This window comes from Myiozetetes cayanensis, unplaced genomic scaffold, assembly GCF_022539395.1.
Source record: "Myiozetetes cayanensis isolate MyiCay16 unplaced genomic scaffold, myiCay2020 scf6-25, whole genome shotgun sequence".
NCBI lineage: Eukaryota > Metazoa > Chordata > Aves > Passeriformes > Tyrannidae > Myiozetetes > Myiozetetes cayanensis.
In genome coordinates this window covers 30,117,715-30,142,298 of record NW_026087853.1, presented here as the reverse complement: position 1 = coordinate 30,142,298, position 24,584 = coordinate 30,117,715, and the positions used below count along the sequence as shown (strand labels likewise).

At 37.5% G+C, this 24,584-nt stretch overlaps 1 protein-coding gene across 3 annotated transcripts in view; it reads right to left on the bottom strand.

Moving 5' to 3' along the window:
* Positions 1 to 13,742: 13,742 nt before the first annotated feature.
* Positions 13,743 to 24,584, bottom strand: part of SCG5 (secretogranin V) — a 32,235-nt gene continuing 21,393 nt past the window's right edge. For all 3 annotated transcript variants that reach the window (XM_050335341.1, XM_050335340.1, XM_050335339.1), the window contains exons 5-6: positions 19,808 to 19,861; positions 13,743 to 16,216 (exon numbers count right to left, since the gene is read on the bottom strand). In XM_050335341.1, coding sequence (XP_050191298.1) covers positions 16,121 to 16,216; positions 19,808 to 19,861 — 150 coding nt within the window. In that variant the 3' untranslated portion in view covers positions 13,743 to 16,120. The remainder of the gene's footprint in view (positions 16,217 to 19,807; positions 19,862 to 24,584) is intronic.

The following is a 24,584-nucleotide window of genomic DNA, read 5'->3' as shown; positions in this document are numbered from 1 at the left end:
TCAGGCACCCCGCGGGGGCAGGGACTGCGGAGGAGCGGCGCGTCCCGCCGAGGCTGAGCGCGGAGGTGGCCGGAGCAGCCCGATGGTCGGGGCTGCCGCGGGGGCAGCGCAGCGCCGCAGGGCCGCTCCGCAGGCCTAAGGCAGGGCGGCCGCGATGCCCGAGCCAGCCTCCACAGCGTTCCAGGGGGGTCCGTCGAAATTAGGCAAAAAACGGCAGGGGGCTTAGCGTTTAGCGGACGGAACCCTTTGCAGCCGTAACTCTGCGGCTGCCCGAAGCGTACCCCGAATCTACAGCCAGCGTGGGGCTAGGAGCATCGAGGGGCAGAGCCCTGGAGGGCGGAGGGACCCCACCGCTCCGCAGTGAAACCTGCACTTCCTTCGGTGCCAGCCGGCTACCTCGTCCTCCAGGCGCTCCAGCACCGGCGCTCGTCTACTGCGGACTTTTTTTACCACGGAGGGATGCAACGCAGTTGATAGTCACTACGGGCAGGAGCAGAGTCTGAAGCACGGACTGACTTTTGGGCTTGCTAATTAAACGGAGATGTTTGTCAGCTGCCGCTTACAGCTGTTGGCATCACCCAGCCGAAAGCAAAGCTGAGAGAAGCTCTGCAAGGGAATTTGGTGCTGCAGGTGGTGCTGCAATGGTCTGTGCTCTCCTTACTGTCAGGTACAAGTTACTGCCCGTGAACCAAACCAGCCCTGCTTCTCAGTCACCCAGCAGTCAGCACCCACCTTGGGCCTCAGAGAGGGCCGGATCTCACCTGACAAAGGGATAGTTTTATTGTCCCTGGTTTTACAGAGGGGGAAGATGAATAAAAATGAAAGGATCTGCTATATTAAGGGATACCAGGGCTACACAAGATGCCAAGTTTTCCACAGTAGTTGTCACAGGACTCAGCAGTAGCTTGTTCTTTGCTAAGGCCAAAGCATGGTTCCCCTTAGTGCCAGTTACATAGGTGAGTGCTTAGTAACAGCTTGTTAAAAAAGAATCACTTCAGTCACCGAGCATGTGGCCGTAGTGCAGTGGTAGGTGGTAGCATCAGAGAGAAAATGAATTGATGTGCAGGAGCCATTGAAATTCAAATACAATTAATGGGGGAAGGATTACTGGCAAAGAACTACAGCAAATGGTATCTAGATGGATAGAAGGAGACGCCTAGGGAACTTTTAGGATTTTTCGTTATTTTACTAATAAAAGTGCTATTGAAATTAATACAAGTTTTTAATTAATTGGAGTACTTCTTTTGTGAATCCACAGAAAAAGTCATAATTCCCACCTCTTCATATGTTGACAGACTTTATGTTCCTTTTTTTTTTCTTCTCTTAAGCAGTTGTACTGAAAGGGAAGGGTCTATTCACCTCCCATCTGCTCTCTCTCACTCTGACTACCAGCCCTGGAGACAGGCTGGGGAGCTGCTCTGGGCTGCACCTTCCCCAGGGCAATGGTCTGACCACTTGACTGGTGCTGGAGGAAGTGTTTTCTGCAGCTACCCTGAGCTCCTTGTGGTGCATGATGATGGCCCTGGCTCTGCATGTGCTTCCAGGCAGGCAACCTGCCTCTCTGCTGTATTTTTCTGTGATGTCATTTACATGCCACTCTGGTATTGACTTTCCTAGATGATACTTCTGGGCATCTATGGCAGAGCGGGTATGTCCACTTAATGCCTTACTGTCATCTGGCCACAGCTGGTGATCTGGAGTAGATCTCACTCTGACTTAAAGCAAACTAAGAAACACTTTAAGAAGCAGCTCCAGGTGTGGAAGCTCTGTTCCCTCCTCAAGAATCATCTTCATTTCTTGCAGTTGAATGTCCTACATCATATTTTCTCATCTGGTTTCATTCTCTCAGCTTAATCCACACAGTGTTTCAGGTAAACACTAGTTGCTTAGGTCCAGCAAGACAAGTGTTCAGATTTCTTTGACAGTTGGAAAGCAGAATTATTCCTGCTGTTCATTCACAAAAAATAAACCACTTGGGTACCAACAAGGTAAATAATTGCAGCTGGATCTGCTTTCTTGGACTGAATGAAGGTATAAATAAATAAATAAATAAACAAATAAATAAATAGACTTGTCAAAAAAGAAGAAACATTTGTATCTATTTTTATTTCTTTGTGATTGAGAGAGGCAGGGAAAAGACATAATTTTCCTCATTGTTCTTTCTTTAACATCAGGTATCCAGATCATTTCCAGCTTGGAAGATTGTATTCTTTATTTCTGCTGGAGTCTTTAAAAAAACATTCCCTGCAGTTACTCCACAGGTTCAGCTGTGCTGGTCATATCCCAATCAAAGACTGGTTAAAAAAGGACCCAGTGCTTAAAGAGAAATACTTCTTCCTTATCCACACTTGAAATGCTGTTGATGCTCACCAGTGTTGCTAATTGGAGCTGGAATACTGACAGAGAGATATTGTGTAATTATTTAGTATTAAAGAGGCCTATGGAAATCTGCATGTTTTTGTGAGAAAGGTTTAGATGAAGAGCTTCTATGCCAGTAGCAGTGTGTACTGTACTGTGAACCTGACTGATTTCAACCATCCGCTTGCTATTGTTCTGTTGGGCCTTTTTTTTAATTTCCTCTCCCATTTCTTGCTGGTATTCACTATGTGAGTTGTTCTTTGTTTTAGTGGAACAGTAAGAATTGTGTAAGCTTAAAAGAAGTGCTGTACTTAATTCTTGCAGAGAAAAATGTTGTTGGGCTGAGCTCCTGTCTGCTACTGCTAACTTTGAGTGCTACTCAATATATCCTCACTGCCAGGACAGTTGGCACCTTATTAAAAGCTTTTGCAGAGAAGTTAGACTCATAGGGGCCAGATCCTCTTCTTTAGTAAATTGAAATAGTTTATAATGACTTCAGGGAGATGTAACTGATCTGTGACAGCTGAGAGCTGGCCCTAATATACCTAGAAAGCCAATATCTCTCACTTCTAGATGTGTTCCTCCAGGTCAGAAGTAAGGCAAGCTGTCTGACAGAGACAGGGCACATCTGAACTGCCTTACTTGTTATTTTGAGCTGTACTTCTAAAGAGGGAAAGGACCTTGTTTTACAGGGCTATGAATCTGGCACTAATTTACAGAGAAAAACCTAAGGGGGTACATAATACTCAACCATTGATGACAAAATCTCTAATGTTTTTAAGTGCTTTTTCTATGGCAGTCACTTGAGATGTTGGTAACATTCAAGAAGAGTATTGCCAAGCCACTCTATTCATGCATTTTAAAGGTGAATGTATGCACCTACATACCTACCTACCAGTGTGCCTCAGCTTCTTTTTAATACAGAGATAGTGAAGTTTTGATGTGCTTTTTGCTCCTTAAAATTCCAGTGGTGCCTGTGAAAATGTGTGAAAATAAAGGAATGAAATGTTAAGGAAGAATTTATCTCACCAACACAACAATAACTTCTCTGATTGAGCTTGTAACACGGCTAGAAGCAAACACTGACTTCCACTGCAGTCTGCTGCTTGCCACCTGCCATCCTTGAGGGTTTGAAGCTGTCCAGTGGAGGTGTGAGGCTATAAAGTTTGTTATCTGATGTGATGAAAGATGTGTGTGTTACAGAGATGTCTGGTTTCAGAAACAAATTTTGTGGTACATTCTCTCCCTCAGAGATGAGGGATATCTTTACAGTGTGGGATATTGTTCAGCTTCTGGTGGCGTACACTGCTATCTACCTGACTTGATGGCCAAGACAAGCAGTGTCTCAGAAGTTATTCATTACTTGGGGCACAAGTAAGATAATATGTGTGTGTTGGGTGGGCCATGCATGGAAATGTTCCATCACTACGTTCGTACCCAGGTGTTTGAGCTTCTTTGGTATACATGGGAAGAAGACTATATGTTTTGTCATAGAAAAGAATTGATACTCAAAGAATCCAGTTCCCTGTGGCTCATTTAAGTAGCACTGAACTTCATATCAAGCCACATGAGATAGTACCAGAAAAAAGACTGAGGTTAGTCTGAATTGAGTTGAATTTCTCATAAAATCTACTAGAAAATCAAACTTGAGATTGTGCTTCACTTTGGCAAAATTCTGTTTAATTAACGATTTTTAATCTTATTTGTGTTTTAGAATGAATGTCTGTGTGATGGAGGCTCCACTACACAGAATGACAAGAAAGATTTTGATAACATTGTACTTACTAAAAAAACAGTATTTTAGATTTATGTTCACAGAACATCAACATTGTAATGTATAGATTTCCATCAGCTGAATGAGAGAAAATTAAGTATGCTTGTTTTGAGGCTGGTTGTTTTGGTTTTTTTTTTTTTTGAGAATTAAATAAATAAATTTCAAAATATTGCTTGCTCTAGAAATAATTTCCAAATCTTCAGAAATAAGCTATTGGACATCAAAAGAATAAAGGAGTTAGAGAGAAGAACTTTAAGTCTGGGATTCTGCTCTGAAACGTATGATACCCTGGTATGCTTGAAAAGCTTTCTTGTTTAGCATATAATGCGTGTAGAGTCAGATTGTAGGCTTGTAGTCATCTCTACACCTAGGAGACATGGTCACCCACCAGCATTCCACTCTGCTGTGTGCTGCAGGCATAGAACAAAAAATAGGTTTTGTGGCCTCAAAATACCTATGTACATAATAGAATCCATATGTGACTATTTTTTCAGAAGTGATTTAGAAAAACTTATTTTATTAGGATGAAGTTTGACTGCTGGACAAATATAAACTTTCATGCCAAACGAAGAAAGACCATTTGTCAAGCTAACCTTTTTATATAACTCCTTTCACAATTTTTTTTTCATACATCTTATGTATTTGATGGCTATAAAAGAATTTACCAAGAAAATGAAAGCCATAAAACACCCATGAAAAATTCCTCTACCCTCATGCCTTTGTTTTTCTTTTTCTTCTGTCTCCTGAAGCTGTAGGACGTGTTTGCTGACACTCTTTGCTTTCATGGCACCTCTGGAGCAACATGATACAAGTGACTTAGCTAAGCAAACTGAGGTTGTATGAACATAAGAAGACCTTACAGTCTGAAGTTGTAACTGGGAATTATGAAAAGAGACATCTAAGGAGCTCAGTGTAGTATTTACATATATATTTCACTCCAAGGATATGATGGCTACAAAATACAGTTTCCAGTTTTGCTGCAAAAGTAAAAGATTCTTCTCACACCTTACTGCATCCCAGCATCTTAGACAAATCACACTTTTTGACATGCACAGATGTCTTGCACACAGTTCTGGCAAAGTAGTCCCTTTTACTCCTTTCTCTCTGTGATGGAAGGCAGTTTGTTGTCGTCTGACCACCTGTATCTCAGAGTGTTATCTGTGTGGCCTTCTGTGCAACACCTACAGAGTGTGCAATATCGGTCTAGCAGGTAAGGTAGATAGCAGGTACCCAAGTGATTTAGGTTTTCTCCTGACTGTGCCACTTACGTTTATAGTGAAACAAAAAAAGAGTAAGAGAGGCAACGGAGCTATTTTATTATGTAAGAAGATTTGCAAGGCTTTTATTTTTGTTTGTTTTGTTGGGGGTTGAGTGTTTTTTATTTTTGGGGGTTTTTTTAATATCCCAGTGCCCTCCTTTCAAAATGGAAATCTTATCTGTTCTTTTTGCTTTTCCTGGCAATATCCATGTAAAACAGAATACCAGATAAAAAAGTAGCTTTGCAGGAATGAGAGCTGAAACCCATTTTTCTTTTCTGAGCCAACAACTTATTAACAAAATTGTGTAGAATTTTTGAAATCCAATGTCACAAAAAATTACTGCTGTGTTACAGGAAGGAAGGAACTCTGCTAAACAGTTGTACTGCTTCAGCATCAGATACTTCATCTCTCAGAATAAATACTAATGCAGGTGGGAAGAAACCAAAGTCTTCTTACTGACATTTTTTATTTAGATGGTCTCTACATCAAAAAGAAGAGGTCTAAGAGGTGCAAGTGCATTCTCCCTTCATCCTTTACCTTGTTTCACTCCTGCTGGTTTTCTTTTGACTCCATTTTCCCATCTATAAAACCGCTGTAGGGAATAGAGTTTTCAAAGGAGACAATAACTTTGGCCTAAATCCTTAAAGCTACTTGGGTACCAAACTTCCCATGAAATAAGGAATTTATAAGAGAAGTTGAGAGTTCCACTTAATCTGGGAAGATGAAACATACTTTTTTGAACTTTCACCTCTTTTGTGTCTGCATGCTTAAATACATCCATTTTGAAATTTCTAAATCCTTTTAATAAGGAAGAAGGCCTTTCAAGTTCTGTAATTCTCCCCAGTTAAAAAAAAAAAAAAAAAAAAAAGGATATTTCCAGTGAATAAGCCAAGTTTTCACTGTTGTGGACGAAAAGAAAAAGATCGAAAGGCAGACAGAGAAGTGTTTAACCAGTTGTCATTACCTAAATAACTGATGGTTGACTTATATACTGTTTTAACTATATACATAAATGCAGATATATAAGTGCCTTGGTAAGAAAGGTGGATTTTTGCACATACTTCTTTTTTCTGCTAAACTCAGATTTGGACCTGAATCCTGCAGGGACTTTGTTTGACCAGATGCTTGACTTTGTTTTCAGTGGGACTATTCAGAGTGTATAAAGCACACACAACAATCCAAGAGACTTGAGTCAGGCAAGCCTTTCTAAAAGACCTAAAAATAATTTATATATACCTCTTTCTCCTGTTAAAGGACTTTCTAGTTGATGTGCATATTAGAATGCTAAACTTTATGAACTTAAGGATTAAAAATACAATAATAATAAAATACAAAAATAGTCTACTTTTTATCTGTATTGTTACCAAAAATTTACTCTTTTAAAAATTGCCAAAAAAAAAAAAATCACTTCTGGGAAACTATACAGGCGAGCCTGGGGCCAAATCTCTTTTCTTGATATTTCCAACAACTGCTCTGTTTTACTTCTTCTGTTTCCTTGTCATAAGTATCCTGTTTAGCCTGTTTGGCTAAGGATGGTTAGATATTATTCATTGATCTTTCCCTTTCTTACATTATCGTGAATTCTAATTAGTGTTTTTCAAGTCCTTTTATTTTACTCTCCAAACAAGCTACAACAGACATCACTCTTCCCTCTCTGTAGAGCTGTTCAGAGCCATGGAAGAGCTGTCATCTTAAATTCTGGGACTAACCAGAGTGCCCAGCAATTCTGCCCTAGTTGCTTTCATTGGCAGTTTGATTAAATTATTTCCACACACACACACACTCAAAGAACATGCAATTCAAAGTGCCTGGGAAAGTGTTAAGTCACTTGATGTTAGAAGAGATTCTGTAAATAGGACTGGGAGCAGTCCTTTAGGTGTTTGTAATTAATCAGGCACCAAACACTTGGAGCTTTTGGATGCACTTGTAAAAAGTCTAAAAATGTAAACAGTTTTCTTTGCCCTCCCCAGGAAGTCTTAATGCACTAAAGACGTAAGTGAAGAAGTTAAATTGAAAGTGATCAAATCAATTACACTTCAGATCAGACTGTGGAGAGGCTGTTTGGTTCTCAACCAAATGGAATTAGACTCCTTGTGAAGGAGTTATTATTATTTCTTGTCAGGGTTTCAAAATGAGCATATGAATTCATAGTAAAAAAAATAACAGTTTTTCTTTTGAAAAATATCCTAAAACACTTAAGGGGAAAGAGTCTTTGGAAGCTGGCATCACCAAAAGTTACCAGACACATTTAAAAAAAAGAAAAGAAAAAAATCATTGTAGCCATTTCTTGTTCTTCTGATCTGACAGAAGAGAAAACAGAAATGAACAGGATATTCTCCTGCACTGCAAGGCAAAGAAGGAACCCTCCTTTTTAATATAGTATATTCTTGGATTCAGAATTTATGAGTTCTTTTGAATATGCCTTTCTGGTAGGCTGAAGTTTTTACATTGAGAAAGCCATTATGAAGTAAAAGCATACAAGAAACAAAATGCAGTGGGTTTTATCTTGATGTAATTAGTGGAAATAAATCCATCTGAGGGCACAGGCTATCTGGAGGCAAAAAGCATTTTTTTATCCAGTGGAGATAGGACGATTTGTTTCAAAGCCGCCGTGCATTACGGGGAAGTGTCTACTGCAGTCAGGTCTAACCAAAACTTCTTCTCAGGTAGAAAAATAAGCCACTATAATGAAATGTGATTTCTTTGTTTCTAATTTGGGGAAGTACTTCGTAAGACCAACTACTTTTATGTTTTAGTCTTTCCAGTCAAATTGTTTGTTTGATCTGGGGTCCAGATCCCTCTTAGCTTTGACTGTACTATCACCAGTTTATGGAAAAGCTTTGGAAACCCCTTAGTATTTGGCCTTGTGTTTTTTAATAGGGCAAATTTCACCTGAAAACACACTGAATAGAATTATTTTTGATGGAGTGAAGAAAAAGATTGTGTCTTAGCTTTGGTGCTGAAAATACTTACAATGAGACACATCTTGCTATAAGGACTTGTTGTATTAGCAACACTAACAGAGTCCCTTTGGCTCACTGGAGCTCTTTGTCAGCAAATCCCATACATGACAATGATAGCAAGATCAAATTTGTCACTGGAACACTAATAATGAGTAACAAAGTTGGATTTTTAAATGCTTCCTTTTCAACAGATGTAAAATGATCTAAAGATATTTTTTAAGTTACTAGAATAAAGAATGCATAGTCAAACAAATTAACTTTTGCTAGTTTCCAAGTCTTGCTAAATGTAACATTCTTCCAATAATTTGGATAGCAACTAAATACATCTAACTTTCCTGAAAAAACAATACATTAAAAGTGAGCAAAAGAAAGCTGGTGTTGTTTCAGGAATCAGAAAAGAAAAGGTTGTGGTGTCTATCTATTGACCGGAGACCTGCAAACCTGCACGTCCAGAGGTGCAGCCTCTTAGCCCTGAGGCTGGAGCCTACTTGTATGAGAGGGCTCTGTACCTCCCCTGCTGAGACTGTTCAACAATTCAAGAAACAAGTAATATAGGGAACCAAAATTACCCATCTACTGGGAAGGACAGGGGTGTGTGGTTGGCTTGGTTTTGCCATGCTCTCAGACTACTTTTATATTTTCATCAAGTGTCTGCCTAGCTGTCCAAATACTACTTAAGAAGTAGCTAGAGTCCAGGTGTTACTCTGTCATTCCTTGTGTTCAGCCTGCCCTCTGAACCACTAGATGACATATTTGTGTTCATTCTCGATCTCCCTCTCTGGTGTCATTAGAGCTTTGATTCTTTTGCCATACCTCTTACAGACACTGTTTTTTTTAATTAAACTGTCTATGTCTGCTGTGGTATTTTATGCAATGCCTGCTCCTGTAAACCTGTGTGAGGTGAGTAATTGCCAGGCTGGTTCCTCAGGGGATATAGGGGAGGAATTGCCAAGTTTGTGGGTTCAGGCTAGCTTTAGGACTGAGAGAAATGTAGAGCTCTGCAGATTCACCAAGTTTCAAACAGTCCTAGGCATGCACAGAAGTAGAAGTTCAGGCCCCTGAGGTACTTGATTACAAGAAAACATAGTTACCTAAGGAATCAGGAAAGGGAGTCAAGGTTTGAGGAGCATGTGCTTGGACTTTGATATTCGCACTGCACACAAGTCCAACTGTGGGTACTTCGGCCTTTAGTGAAGTCAACCCTCAACCTCTTTGCAACTGTTTAGCCATCTTTTAATTGGAAATAATTCCCAGTCTTGTAAACCTCTAGATCAAGAACCTCCAGATACACACCAAAATAGATACGAAGTGTTTTTTAACAAGGAACTGGTATTTTATGGGATGCCTATGAAGACCTTATCTTTGAGTTTGTGGATAATTCTTGTTCTTTTAAAGGCTTATAGGTTGCTGTTCAGAACGTCAAAACACAGTAGAAAATGACCACTACGGTTTGAAATCAGAAAATAGCCTCAACTACTAAAGCAGAAAATAATTAATGTATTTTAAACTGAAAGAAATGTGTATCATTCTAGCACCTACTGCTTGCTTGCTGGATGATTTTGCATTCATGAAAGTCCCTAAAAACAAGTCTTCCAAGACACCATAGCTTCAGACCACTAACCATCACAAAGGCTGAAACAAAGCCGGAGACACTGTGGGAGTAGCAAGAGAAAGCTATAAGGAATCAGAAGCAGGACATACTTTTCTGCTTTTTTAACTCTGCACACATACATTAGCCACACATGCACAGACTCCTGTGGTAGCTGAGTGGTAGAGTTGTTTGGGAATTTAACCACTAGCCAGAGTCTGTGCAAAAACTATGACAGCCGTGCTTATCAGAACAATGACTTTTAAAGAACTTTAAAAATAATCATAACTGATTTAAGTAATTTGATCATTTGAGCATTAAAAATAGGTTTCTTACTTCAATTACAGTAATGCAGCTTTCAAGCCCATAAATCTTACAGCCAGCTACCTGTTGGAATCAAAGTTTTGCAACTGAGTTAGTCACTGTTTGCAATGTTGTTTAAAGAAAGGAAAAAATTAACCAATGGTGAAGTATGAGTGTTTCTCTGGATGGCCTGACTTGTTCTTTCATGTCTATTTTGTCCATTTAGAAATACAAAATGTCACTGTGCTGTTTTATTTCTCAGTGTAGAAAGATGTTCTCTATTGGGTTGAGGAATCAGGACCACATTTTACCATAGGGGTTATTCTCACTCGAATTTCAGCCACTTTTAGAGGACTTTGGGGCATTAGAATGCATATATTGCACTGAAGAACTGCTACGATTTTGGTGGCATTTTTTGTTTTTCAGAATAAAGAACTAATTAGAAGAGGCTGAGATTCAATTCAGCATAGAAGTCATATGCACCTTCTGTAATCTAACAAACATGCCCAGACCTAAAAACCCTTATCATTTCTAATGGAGATCTTTGATGGCTCTCAGAAAAGTGGTCCCCATTATACATTTAATAGTCTCTAAATAATTGACACTGGTTAGGGAATGAGAAAGAGTTTGAGGCTAAATAGCACGTTATTTTTCTCTGTGCTTTCTCCTGTGCCTCACTCAGTTTACAATGAAATTTAGCCACTGACTCCCACCACTGGTTTTTCTTGGAGAGAAGAGTAGGATGAAGAAACATAGTGATTAAATGTAAAAGACAACCATGCATTGCATTAGGAGCTGCATTCCATGTGTTTTGTTAACAGGAACTACAGAAAAGAATAAAAGGAGGTGCTTAGATTTACCTAATCCTTAAAGTCTAAAGCCATTCTCAATTCCTACCGTCGCTACCTCTGCCCCACATAAAAATATAGACCTTGATAGTCAAACAGGATTTTTTTAAGCTCTTTTAGTTCCAACTGGTAACACTACTGCCATGACACTCTTATTTAACATTTGTTATGCTCCCATGTGTTGAACACATGGCTAGAGACTCTTCCAGCCATCAGAATTCATGTAATCACAGCAAAGCAGTTGGCATCATAAATAAAGTGAACACGAGAACTGAAAATACATGCTTCCTTCTCATGGTAAATTAGGTTGATGAACTGGAGTTCAATACCGCTCCTCACCTAACAGCAAAAGGCTCGAGTATGGTAGACATGGACCATGAGTGTACTTGGAAAATGGTTCATTTGAACATTTCACTCTCTTGTATATGAAAATCTTGGCTTAGGACCCAAACCTGTGCTAGTCAGATACATTTGTGATTCATGGGGCCCTTCATGATGGCAATTCCACTTCCTTCACCTAGATTTCCTTTTAGTTTTCATTTAGTCTGCATGTAAGCAGCTAATTATCAGTGGCTGAACCCTTCAAGGGAACTTGTCTTCACTCATGTTTGGAATCTGTCATTGACTCTCAGCACCACAGACAGGCAGACCTTTTAAGGGACACAGTAATTTTTTATTTAAAAAGAAGACTTCTTATTTGAGATCATTCTTGAATATGATTCTTTTTCAAGTGTATTGAAGGTAATTGCATGTCTTCAAACAAAAGTAAATTTTTAAGTGTGTGCATATGTATCCATGTGGCAATGGAGTCAATATGTTCTTTTTGGTTTTTACTGTTGATGTCTTTCCTTTAGGGCGTATTGGATTGCCATCCTATTTGTATCAAACACAGCAGAAATATAGGTCAATCTAATTGTCAGTTCCATTAGCCTGGAATGTGTCTCAAAATTAGAGATAATGTCCTCTCTTTCCCTGATGGCCCTGATAGTTTCTGGCTTGGATGGAGAGGTACCTTAGATCTTACCTCAAGCACATTTAGCTAATAAAATAGTGAACATACTCCTTTCCCCTGTGGTTCATGTGAAACTGTACTTTCCTTGGACATTTCAAATTTTTGTGGGGTTGTGGTAGCATCTTCTGAATCTTCCTACCTTCCCCTTCTCCTTCCATAAATCTGAGTATGTGACTTTGACTGACAAGTTATCTTTGAACTCTTTGTCCTACAGACCCAGACACTGGTGATCTGTATATTTAAAAAAAAAAAAAAAAAAGTAATTTCATAAAAATTACATTATAAGTGTTAAAGCACTACAAATGAGGTCAGAGTTGGTTTAATGAGCTTACCAGCAAACAAGCCAGAAAATTCCAGGTTTGTCTGGGGTTGATGTTATTACTGGCTTTTTCCAACAAATGTACATGTTAAAAAATTAGGTTTTGTACAGCACAAAAATGAAAACAAAGTCTTTTCAACACTTCCACAAAGCTACTGGTTAGAGGCCTGGTTTGAGGGCAAGGACTCAAGTCTCCTCTTCATCATCAAAAATATACCTGTCTTCATCCTCAGCTGCTGACATTTTGAAACAAAGGGGCTTGAGTGATACTATTTCCACAACAAAGCCAAAAATTTAATTGACTTAGTAGTCATCTTTCTGCCTGTGCCTTTCTTCAGTTTAACAGATGAAGATGCTTTTAATCATATTTTCATAAAATAAGCTTCAGATATCTTTACTTGCAATCCTGTAAGTGACTCTTGGGACTCTGACATCAGATTCCTGGAACTATTTCCAAGTTTCTTTGGGTTGCTCTTGAGTTTCTGAATAGACCAGCAGCATCATTTTGTTAGGTGAATGCAAATGTGCCAATATATAGAAGCATATCATTATTTATCCTCCTTAGTAATTCACTAAACATTTTTATATTACTTTCTTCTGTGGGTTAACATATTTATATTCTTCATTAGCGAGTTTATTATCAGATTATATTATCTTTTAAAAAGTGTATGTTAGTGCATGTGTGTGTGTGTGTGTGTGTGTGTGTGTGCATACACACATTGCACCCCCAGAGTAAGTTTTGTCTTACAAATCAAATACTATAATATGATCAGTTACACAGTGTTTTTTTTAAACCAGGGTCATAAATATTTCTTTACCAGACAAAACCAATGTTGCATGGCAATACACTTTATTTTGTATAGCTTCTTTCAAGGACATTGTCTCAAATACGTCAGAGGTAATTAACACAGTTGCGGGTTTTAAAATACTCTAAAAACAGTTTTAATTTAATGAAAATTCTAAACAACAGCATCAATAGACATGCTTCTTAGCTCACATGCATCATAAATGTGTAAGGGCAATTACACCTGCAAGAGCTGTGCAGCTATTTAGGTTCTTTTATCTATTGGTTTGATGAAGTGCGCTCTTAGCGAGGGGAATAGTTGGCATCGTTACTCATTGATTCTGAAAGATGATTCTTTATAAAACCTACATATACATGTTAGGACTCTTGATGGAGAAGTAGAAGGGACAAGGTTTGGTTTTTTGTTTTTTTGTTTGTTTGTGTTTTTGTTTGTGGGGTTTTGTGTGGTTTTGTGGGGTTTTTTGCTTGTTTTTTCTTTTTTTTCCTTTTTTTTTTTTTTAATCAACATGGGACAACCAATCCTAGGACAGTAAGACAGCTCTACTATGAAACTGAAATTAGAATAATCAATCTCATTATCATGGTGTAAGAGCTGTGAAATTATTAGAATTTCACAATAGTGCTATTGAGTTTTCCTGGTGAAACACTCAAGCTGCCCGATGGACTCAGCAGACAGCTTCTTACCAGCATGCATTTGACTTCTTCCAGTACACACTCCTTATAAGACACACCATTTTGTGCAATCTAAAGGTTTTTGGGTTTTTTTTGCTTGCATTTAAAGACAAAATCACCTCTGAATTGTGATATTTTTCCTTTGTCTGCACTATGCAGTTCTACCATGCACAGGAGGACAGCTGCTCCGGCCCCACCTGGGTCACAGGCAGCATCCAGGGATCTCTGCTCTGGTCAGTTTGCTGTTCTGGATTATCACAACATCCCTACGAAGACTGTAGTGACCTAAAGTGCTTCAAGAAATTAGATGTGGGATCACTGATACTATTAATCAAAAAACGCTTCTTTGCCCCTCTCTTTTTAAGCCCCCTATTTACTGTACATACTTCCTTTTACTATGTACTGGTCCTTAATAAGAGCTTAAAAACAGAATTAATTGCCATTATAGTTGCTTCATTTTTGGAATTAAAATGGATTTTATTGAAGCCAATAAGGACAGGGCTAATACAGAAATATATATACCTATTGCTGGTTTTGGAGACAACCTTTGCAGTTCTTCAACTCTCAATACCTGCATGAAGACTAAGCAGGAGTGCAGATAAAAAGAGTAAGCTTAAGGAGCAGAGATTACAAGTTCTGTTAGATGACTTGCTCCCATCCTGTTCCAGGCCAGTAGGAGGCAGCTCTGTGATTCATAGAAATTCCTCAGTTTTGTGTCATCTGTGAATATAAACCCCACTGCATTACATACTATTTAGTTTTCTCTTCCAGATTTTTTTTAAAGAAGGAACTATGATGAAAGACATGATCGTTCATCCTAAAATGTTACAGAGTTTTGCAATCTACCATAAATGACATGAGAGGGCTGACTCTCTACATACATAATTTATTACCAAGTGGTGGGACAAAAAAAGCAAATGTTATTGACAGTCATTTTTGTGCCATCCTGTTAACTTTAATCTTGTGTGGCAAGGAACTTTAGTTTCTTATCTGTTTTGTTTTGGTGGTTTTGTTTTTTTTTCCTAAGTGGTCATCATTATTTTACTGTGTCTTTCTGTAGGATTGGAAAGGAAACTACTTCTTTTTCCACAGATTTCAAGTTCAAAGCTGTAAATTAAGGCTCTTTTCTATAATTCCAATGCTCCATGCACATGGTTTTAAATATTCAGATGTGTTCTGAAAATAAAAAAAATTTAGGTAATTTTATATTCTCCTCTTTCAGAAAGGGACAACTCTGGAATATAAACGCTCTTCAATCTCCTAGGGGCAAAAAGGCAATTTAAGCTTCCCAGAACAACTTCAAGAGCAGTGATAGCTACCAGTGTTATTAGAGTAGCATAATTTTTCAGAAGATCAACTGTAATGACCTCCATAGCTTGGATTTAGATTCAGAGGTTGTTGATACAACCTTATTAACACAGACAAACGACTCCATCTTCACTTATAATATCACCTGGAGGCATAATTTAGGAACGCTAAAATGCACAAATTCTACTGTTTCTAAGACAAGGAACAGTGGGGGAGATTCCACATAACAGTTCCATTGATAAAGAAGAAAGATGTGCAAGTGTTCAGGAAAGTTAAGGGCATGGAATGATTAAAACTAACAGGAGAAAATATTCCAGTGAATAGAGTCAAAAAGCAGTTCTTTAATTTTTAAATTTGCACAGCAATAACAGAGACAAATGAGCCTCTGAAATATTTTGGAAATGTCACTTTGCAAACCTTGTAGATTGCTTAAATGTTTATTAAAATGGACCAAAAGCCAAAATTCTCTCGTAAAATAAATACTTTGTCTTTGCTAAGTAACAATATTTGTGAACAAAACATAAAACTGTAATTTTCATGTGTCAAACACAGTAACATTTAAGATTAAATGTTGGAGTCAGACTGGGCATTTTTTCGTCTTCCTATTTACAAGCTGCTCATTAGGACCATTTACCTCACGTTAGCTATTAAAATGACTAACATTTTTAAAGTTTGCTCCATGACTAAAATAAAAATAACAGAAATGTCCTTTTACCGTAACTTAACAAAAAGCAGAACCATATTTTTGTTATCTAGAACATACTGTTATAAATACAGCTGTTTTTCATCTACAGTTGTATAAATAATAAGCATGCTGCCATTCACAAGGATTTTCATAGATGATTATGTATAAGCAATATTACAATCTAGCAGAGGATAGCATGAGTTTTTATCTTTCATTTTTACTCTACTTATTCAGGACCTTTGTCTTCATCTGAAAATTGTGGAACAGACTTCTTTGCTACAACATTATCCAGTCGCTGTCCTTGCAGATAGGGGTTCACACTCTGAAAAAGTTTAAAAATTATTTAAACTTATTAGAAACAGGGAAACATATAAAAGGTAACTAGGCTTAGTAAATGTATTTATGCATTTCTTTTCTGTCAAATACTTGCAGACTGGGAAAAAAAAATTGCTTCCAGAGATTAAATCTAAAACTGTTTTATTTCCACAATATTTTTTGGTGCAAGAATTTAATTCAATCCACTGAAAGGAATACAAGTGAAGGAGGACTAGCAAGAATATAGGACAATCTGAATTAAACACTGCCTTTTTGCTCCATACCTCCTTTCCTCAGATCATCAGAGAAACCACAGCAGATCTAACTCCCTAATTCTTGAGGCGGGACAGAACTTGCTAGAGAAGTAGAGGTAAGCTTTAGCTTAAATCACTAGATGTTGGTGGACATTGTGCTGAGAGACGAGTTAGAGACCACCAAACCATTTTGACCACAGTCTCTTCTTCAGCCCATCTCCTCTCCAGGAAACCCCTCCTTGCTTCCTCTCTTGATGCTGAGATAAAAAAACTGGCACAAAAGCAGAGCCAAGCAAGGTTTTGGCATAGAAAATGGCTCTCATACTGCTGCCAGAACAAGGGAATGCTGGAAAGAAGATCCCTGGAGAGGGTTTAGCTTCACTTTGCACTGTGGAAGTAGCACAATGTGAGGCTGAAGATGAACAGATCCTGTCTCAAAACTGTTTGGAGATTGCAGATGAAGTAATATAGAAAGCCTATGCTTGAATTTTCATCTATATCAATGGAATAAAATGTATTTACCCTATTTACAAATAGCAAGCAGTTTAGTGGCACTTCAGTATCAAATATCATTTACACCTGCCTTCTGGCTTCTTACAGTGTCTGAATAAACAAAATTCAAGTATATACTTTCTCTTTCACAGATATAGACAAAATTTCTAGGCTTTTGATGCCATAAAAATTGTTTGCTTAAGGACAAACTTTGGAGGAATGCAAATTTTCCAGTATCTCCTGATTCTTGTCAGGCTGACTCTGTTACAGAAATTATTTTTCTTGAGATATTTCTGTGGTTCTTTCACCAGAACTTAGGAAACAAAACATAGCAGCAACAAAAAAAAGGCATTCAAAATAGGCACGAAATATTTATTTTCAAATATCCCAAGTATTTCTTGAATCTCTGGAAAAGATTTGGGGTTTTTCTGCCTTCAAGTTTAAGCCCTTGGGTTTCTCCAGATTTGTGGATGCCCTTTTGCTCACTGCCATTGGTTTTTGAGTGTTTTGCCTGCTGCTAGTGAAAACATAAAAATATTAAGAACCAGAAATGAATGTGGAAAAATCCTTGAAAATAAACTAACTCTAATTTAATGCTTTAAATTGTTAGAAATAAGACATATGTAAATGATTTGTTTGTGTTTGTTTAAAGAAGTTCTGTTTAATGTTAATTTAGTGAAATTCAACTGTTGCATAAACTTCTAGGAATTATTTTAGATTCTTAGGAAGATTAATTGGTCTTTTTTTTGGAATGGTACTTGCTTGCTACTTTTTGAAATAAAGTAGAAGGGAATGAGACTACATAAAAACGTAAATCCTTCTCAACAGACAAAAGAAAACAAAATATAATGTAAAATATTTTGGCTGATTTGTTAAAAAAATGTTTAATCCTATGCAGCTGTGCAGAATTCAAAGCAATGCAAGTTCCCGAGCACCTTTGTGCACAGCTCTGAGCCCACAGCGATGTGACTCAAGGACTACAGAAGTGCTCCTGACACTTTGGGGTATTATAATATATTCTGGACAGAACTAGGCTCATGCACAGAAATGTAAAAAAGGGGAAGATTGCTAATTAAAATTAGACGTCATATAGGCTTCCTTGTCTTGCACTACCAGCGCTACCAAAAAAATAGCACAGTAGCAAATGGTAAATACACACCTTGGCTGTATGTACTGATTATGTGTATATGTGCTTGCACGTGTATTTATATGCATACATATAAATATATGAATATGCAACACGTATTTAGAATATGTGGTATGCTAGACCTCAGTAGTGCCTCTGTGACTGTTACACTATAGCACTGCACATAGACACAACAGAGTTACCCACATGGTTCCACAGGACTTGTTTTAAGCTAAAATGGGGACAATCAGACCCAAAAGACCAATTTGTTGCAAGATTCTGAAACTAAGTCTGTGCAGAAGAGCATGGAAGAGGGGCAGGGAGTACAGAAGGCAGGAGTGGAGTCGGGTAGACATTTAGCTTTCTGGAAAAATACACTCTGCAGCTGACACCTCTAGGTTACCCTTCTGCTGACAAAGTGTTCATTAAAGCCTTAGTAATCATTACAGTATTATTCTAAAATACTTTAAATTCTAATGAATTTACCATTAGGTGACGTGCCCGTGCTAGCAAAATAAATCTGCTGCAAAGCAAGACACTGAAGCTTCATCCTCAAAATTCTGGGCTACCCCTGGCCATGTAGCTGTCCTGTCTCCAGCAATTTCTTGTTTTGTAATCAATTACATCAGTCATCTCACAGATAGAAAGTCTTTCTTTTTTTCATTTTTTTTCTCTCATGTATATATTGCATGAGTTCCACTTTAACATGTTGTTCTAGCTATTAATAAATATTCCATGAAACTTAAAAATTAAAATCAGGTGTCTACCCTTTTTCCTTTTCCACTAACAAACTAAAAAATCATATGTAAGCAGGAGGCAGACACTCAGATCAGATCAGATCATTACTCATGGTTGAACAGTGTTGATTGCCAGTGATGTGTGAATTTGTAAGAAATCAACTTATCTTCTCTCTTTCTGGTAAACACTAGAAGTTTGAGAGTTAAATAAATAAATAATCTTCACTTATGCTAGCTATTTTGAATTAATTTTACTTCATTTGCAGTATAAACTGTGCTGTCATATTTTAAAAAGCTACTTTCTGGCAGAGAGCTAGACTTTTTAGAAAAACAGTACACCAGCAGCAAAGCTAAAGACTGACTCTGCCTGAAAATGATTTTTTTTTTATAAAAGAAAGGCTGATGCTACCAAAAAAAGAGATTGTAGTGAAACAGATTGTGCAGACATTCTCTGGGATACGTGGATTGCCTTCCTTGTTCCAGGAGCAGAACAATGAGAACCTAGTCATCTTTGTCTTTCAAGCAAGTGGGACATAGAGATAGAAGTTTCATCCAAGATAAACTTTGCTAAAGAACCACTTCTAGTGTCATTTCCACCCAAAAAACATATTCACATGCATAGACAGTGGTAACTAAATTTACTAATATTTTTGTTAGGGAACTTTTAAATTTTCTTTTTGAGACAAATAAATAATTTTAAACTGTTTTATGCAGATAGGATCAATTTTAAAACACAGATAATATGAACTTCTATAGTTAATGTTCTACATTGAAGTGCATCTTCTGAAAGTAGAAGGCTGTCAAGGGAAATAAATCTTGTACCCAGTGTACAGTCCCGAAGCTGGCTATAGTAGTTTATCACAGAGATTCTCTGACTTTACACATTACCTAAGGTATAACACGAATGCATTAGATTAACTCTTCATTTCAACAATATGATTTTAATTCTCTCTAGATTACACAAGGTGAGAAAGGATTCCAATAGTTACCCTCTTTCTTCTTTTTGGGCCACCACTGATTTTTTCAAAGAGTAAATTCTTGCTCTGAAAGGGAAAAAAAATAAACCAACCATCAAATTCATTACTCTTTTTTTAAAATACTATTTTTGATGTTAAATATTAGCAAGTTTGGAGGGGTGTGCAGTTTTATGGGAAAGATAAAGCACAAATAAATATTTGGATATTCCTGCTAACATTTGAAGTTCTTCAGGAGCAGTCACAGCCTTATCAACAATTTAAAAGCCAGTAACAGTAATTTTCCACTATGTTGCATTATGTTATCACCCATGTTGAGGCAATGAGTGTTTCAAGTACATGGCGGTATAATGATACAGTCTGAATATTCCCCATCACATGATACAAGCCATAAATACATATATTCTATTTTTTTTTAAAAAAAAAGGTAGAAAGAAAAAGGGAAAAAAAAAATGGGAGGGAGAGGAAGCAGGAGTCCTGCCTGTGGTATATCTTTTTATACATTTGAAGTGACAGAAGAACAGGAGCAAAAAAATATTTGCTTTATAAGGGATTTTCTAATTCCTTTTAAAAACAGCAATAGGCGTCATTCCTACTGTTTTGTTGTCTTTGCTTATTCCCTTCCAGATATCAACACTTCCCAGTGCAAAGTTCTGTTGAAAGGAGTTCAGCGCCAACTCTTCCTTTGTTTAAGTAGTGCCCTCAATAAAGTTTCTAAAACCCATTTAGTCTATAACATTTTTAATGGCAAACCTTTTAAAAATTGCCAGAAACATCTTGGCAGAAGAGAAAGTTATGATCATGAGAAAAGAAAAAAGAAAAAACCCCAACACAAAAAAGAAAACTCTGACCATAGTTTACATAAGTGCATCCACATATTGTTGTATTTCTTACAAGTAGTGAATTCTAATAAAGTCTGGAACAACACACACATGCTCACCACATTTTGTTTCAATTGTATATTATGAAGGAAACCAAAACCAAACCCTAACCTGAGAATAGAAGAAGAGAAGAATTACATGTATAAAAGCAGAAGACTGTATAAACAAGGCCATTAATTCTGCTATAAACAACTGACCTAACATTGATTATATAAATAGAAAGTGTAATTCTAGCGCAAGACAAATTCACCAAACACTTCTACCCTCTCTGCAGCCTTGATATGAGAAAAAACAAACATTTTTGAGTGTTACAATGAAATCTGCCAAAATTGTCTGTTTTGTACTTCTCATGTTCATTAAACCCCAAATTCACAAGGCCTATCTCTTGCCCAACCTCAGTTATTTTGTCTGAGCTGTGCCAAAAAGGAATAGAGATGAAGTTGGCCAAGGGGGACATTCTTGGCTAGTCATTTATGCAAACTCACTTCAGGAAAACTTAAATTTAACACTTGAAGGAAACTCTCACATTTGCATTAATTATTCTCTTTAGGAAACAAAGCACCACCAAAGCCTTTCTTTGTAAACTCTTTGACCTATATGTTTCATGAGAGGAAAAATGGTGTTTCTGAAACAAAAAGAATTTCATTAACTACTGGGCCTAACATTTCTTTCCCTTAGAAAAATTCCTTACAATTGAACTGTTCCTGGTCAAGAAAATCATATTTTGTTTAGTCTGCTTGGGAATGTTTTAAGACCATAACTACTGCTTCAGCATTATGTGGAGTACAAAGCAAATAAGGTTATGGAACATGAGCTAAGAACATACTTGTATGGTAATAACAACCCTGAAAATATGTTCCACTGCGTAATGGCCTGATCTCATCAGCCACCAAAATTTGCCTGTGCAGTGCCCATCCTTCACCAAGAGGTTGTTAGGAATGAAGGCACAGAGTGTGCCCAGTTAAAGATATAGGTCATCTGGAGATATGCTGCATATGATTTGCTACTTTCCTATCACTCTTGGAACTTCCTTTGCACCCTCCTGGCTCCTTGGATTAGGGTACTACAGGCTGGGGTTTGGGTGGGAAAAAAATCAGAAGTTAAAATGCTTACAACCAACTAACTAATGCCAGAGAGATTTACTCTTTGGAGTATTTCAGATTGCACCAAATGTTCAAGTCAGTATTAATCAACAATTCTGTAACGTGCACCTGCACAACTATTGAGCAAAACTGAAAAGCAACAGCAAAGTTGTACCCTTTCAGGAGGGCTTTTTTTTTTGAGTCAATTTCCAGTGTTGTCAGGAATATCAAGCATGAAAATTTCTATCACATCAAGCATATTACACTGAATTATACAATCTGTGCTGTCTAAAATAGAAGAGGGGAACCAGACCTGTCATAACATGTCTTAATAATCACCATTACCATCCAGATATTTAGCAATATAAGTTGGTAAAGACAGATGCACTTAGGGCTGTTCACTATAACTGTGGTTGGAGTAAAATAAATTCTGAGAGACTAGTTCAGGTTTCTATTAAAATTAGGAAGCCAGAGATAGTAACTAAAACAATTATTTCACCTTTATAGAATATTTTAAGCCCTCCTTCCCATTTGCCGTTCTTTGTACTGTCTTGGATCCCTCCACTGTGACTGATAAGTCAGACTAACATTATTTCTATCCTTAGAGTGAAACATCATCCATTGCTTCAGTACAAAGGAGTGTTTCTGAAAAACATAGTTGGTTTTAATTTTCTGTTTGTACTGATACTGGTGTCAGAAAACACAGCTAACTTCCCTTCTCTTTTCAACCCCTACATGTGGTACTGGTTAACACCTTGGGTTTCAATAAATAACAACTTACATATAAGTGGGTTTTAGATTTGTATTGTAAATTGTATACTGTAAATGATCTTTGGGAAAGTCTTTCTGGATGACAACCACACATCTTCAAACCATCTAAAGAGATGAGTTGCAAAAAAGGCAGACTGAAATGGAAAATATCTGTGTCCAAGGAAAAGTCTGAACTGAGGGGAAAAAACCCCTGAAATCTTAGAAACTATACTTGTACACTAGGGTAGCTACCTCCAAAAGTCCCTCATCTTACTATTTGCACTGTCCCCTCTATGTTGTCCCCATATGAGGACAAGAAAAAAAAAGAGTCTTAGAGGCTGGGAATGAAAGTATAAGCTTGCATCTCACTCTATAAACAGAGTCTGTTCCTGAGACTTCCCACAGGTCAGCATATTAATATATGAGGAGTTGTTCAAAATACATAAAAATTTTTCCTCTTTCTTCCCACTCCTAACCCAGTACACATTTCTCATGATTTACATATTTATATCTTCATATGTATTAGCAGTATTTACACATAATATTTAGCATCTACATGGAATCATATACTTTGCTGCATGAGACAGCTTCTAGACTTGCTTGGTCCTTACAAAGTGTGTCTGTTATTCACAGGGTACTGCAGAGGTCTCACACTTTTCAAGCATGACAGTCTATCACCAAAACAAACCAATCAACCTGTTTCTGTCCCATTAAAGCAAGCAGGTCTTTTTTTTCCTCACCCGCTAATGTAATTTGGATTTTACTGTTGCTATGCTAAGGAATGCATGTGGGGTCCTGGAAAGGACAAGTCACTGGGAACTGTAACAGTGCCTAAACTGCACTGTGGAAGGAAAAGGCAGGAGAAAGGCTCCCCCAGGAGCACAGGGCAGCCCACATGGTTCCAGGAGACACGTTGGCTCCGAGGGTTTCAGATGGTTGGGGGCAGTGGGAGGATAGGATGCACACAGTTACCAGCTGGGCAGCCCACAGCCAGCTGTGTTGGTCATTTACAACCTAATGCAGATGGCAGTGAGTGACCTAAAAGATCTGATCTACTTTATCTCTCTTTTATGAAGTCTCAAACAAATAATTTTTAGAGTGCTTCTCTGATTTTTACAGAGAGTTAAAAATAACAAAACCAGCCATAAAAAGATACCACTGTATTTATATTTTTAACATGTAGTAATATACAATGAGGAGGTAATGAGGCAATTCTCCTGGATCTCGGCAGAACATTTGCTCATGCACATGACCAGCTGTTTCATCTCTAATTAGAAAGATCTGGAATTGGCTACGCTGCAGTTAAATGTGATTACTATTTAGTACCTAAGAGTCTGTTTTAATCCATGCATGAGCAGCTTTTTCCCCTGAATTAGTAGTGATGGATGGAGATACAAAAAAAAGTCCAGGATTCACTAATGATTAACTACCATTTATTAAGTATATATGTTGCTGATGACAACACACTTGACTCTGAAATAGTTCTAGAGGCCAAAGATTTACAGAAGTGCTTTTATAGTCTTCAAAATGGTATTATGAAAGTAAAGTGAATTCTTATGAATAATAAGAAAATTAACAGCCTTATCTGGCATGAATAAGAAAGTTCACCATCTGGTGTTTTTTTTAGATGAAAACTTTTGATGATAATTACTGACACAAGTCTCCAAAATTTAGATTTTTGGCATGATTCTCTCCAGAAATTTAGCACTCACATAAGTAATTAAGACTATAAATCTTACACTGGTTTGATTATGAATGATGAATCATTGTCTCAAAATTGCAGCAAGAGAACAGGCTGCCAAACATGTCCATTTATCGATATATGCTTACAAAGCACTGGTTTAGGGCAATCTTAAGTAAAGTGTTATAGCAATGTAAAATGAGATTTCATTATTTGCTCCAGAAGCATAAATTATGATTATTGTTATTGTTTTCTTGGCGCCTGAAGAGGGATTTGGGATTGGAGATTTTAACTGATGTAATCTAAGATTAAGTGGCAGAGCTTTCTTTGGAGCCTTTAGCCTGCAGAAATAGTCTAGCTGCAGTTATTATAGTCTTTGTATGCTTAGAGCAAGATTT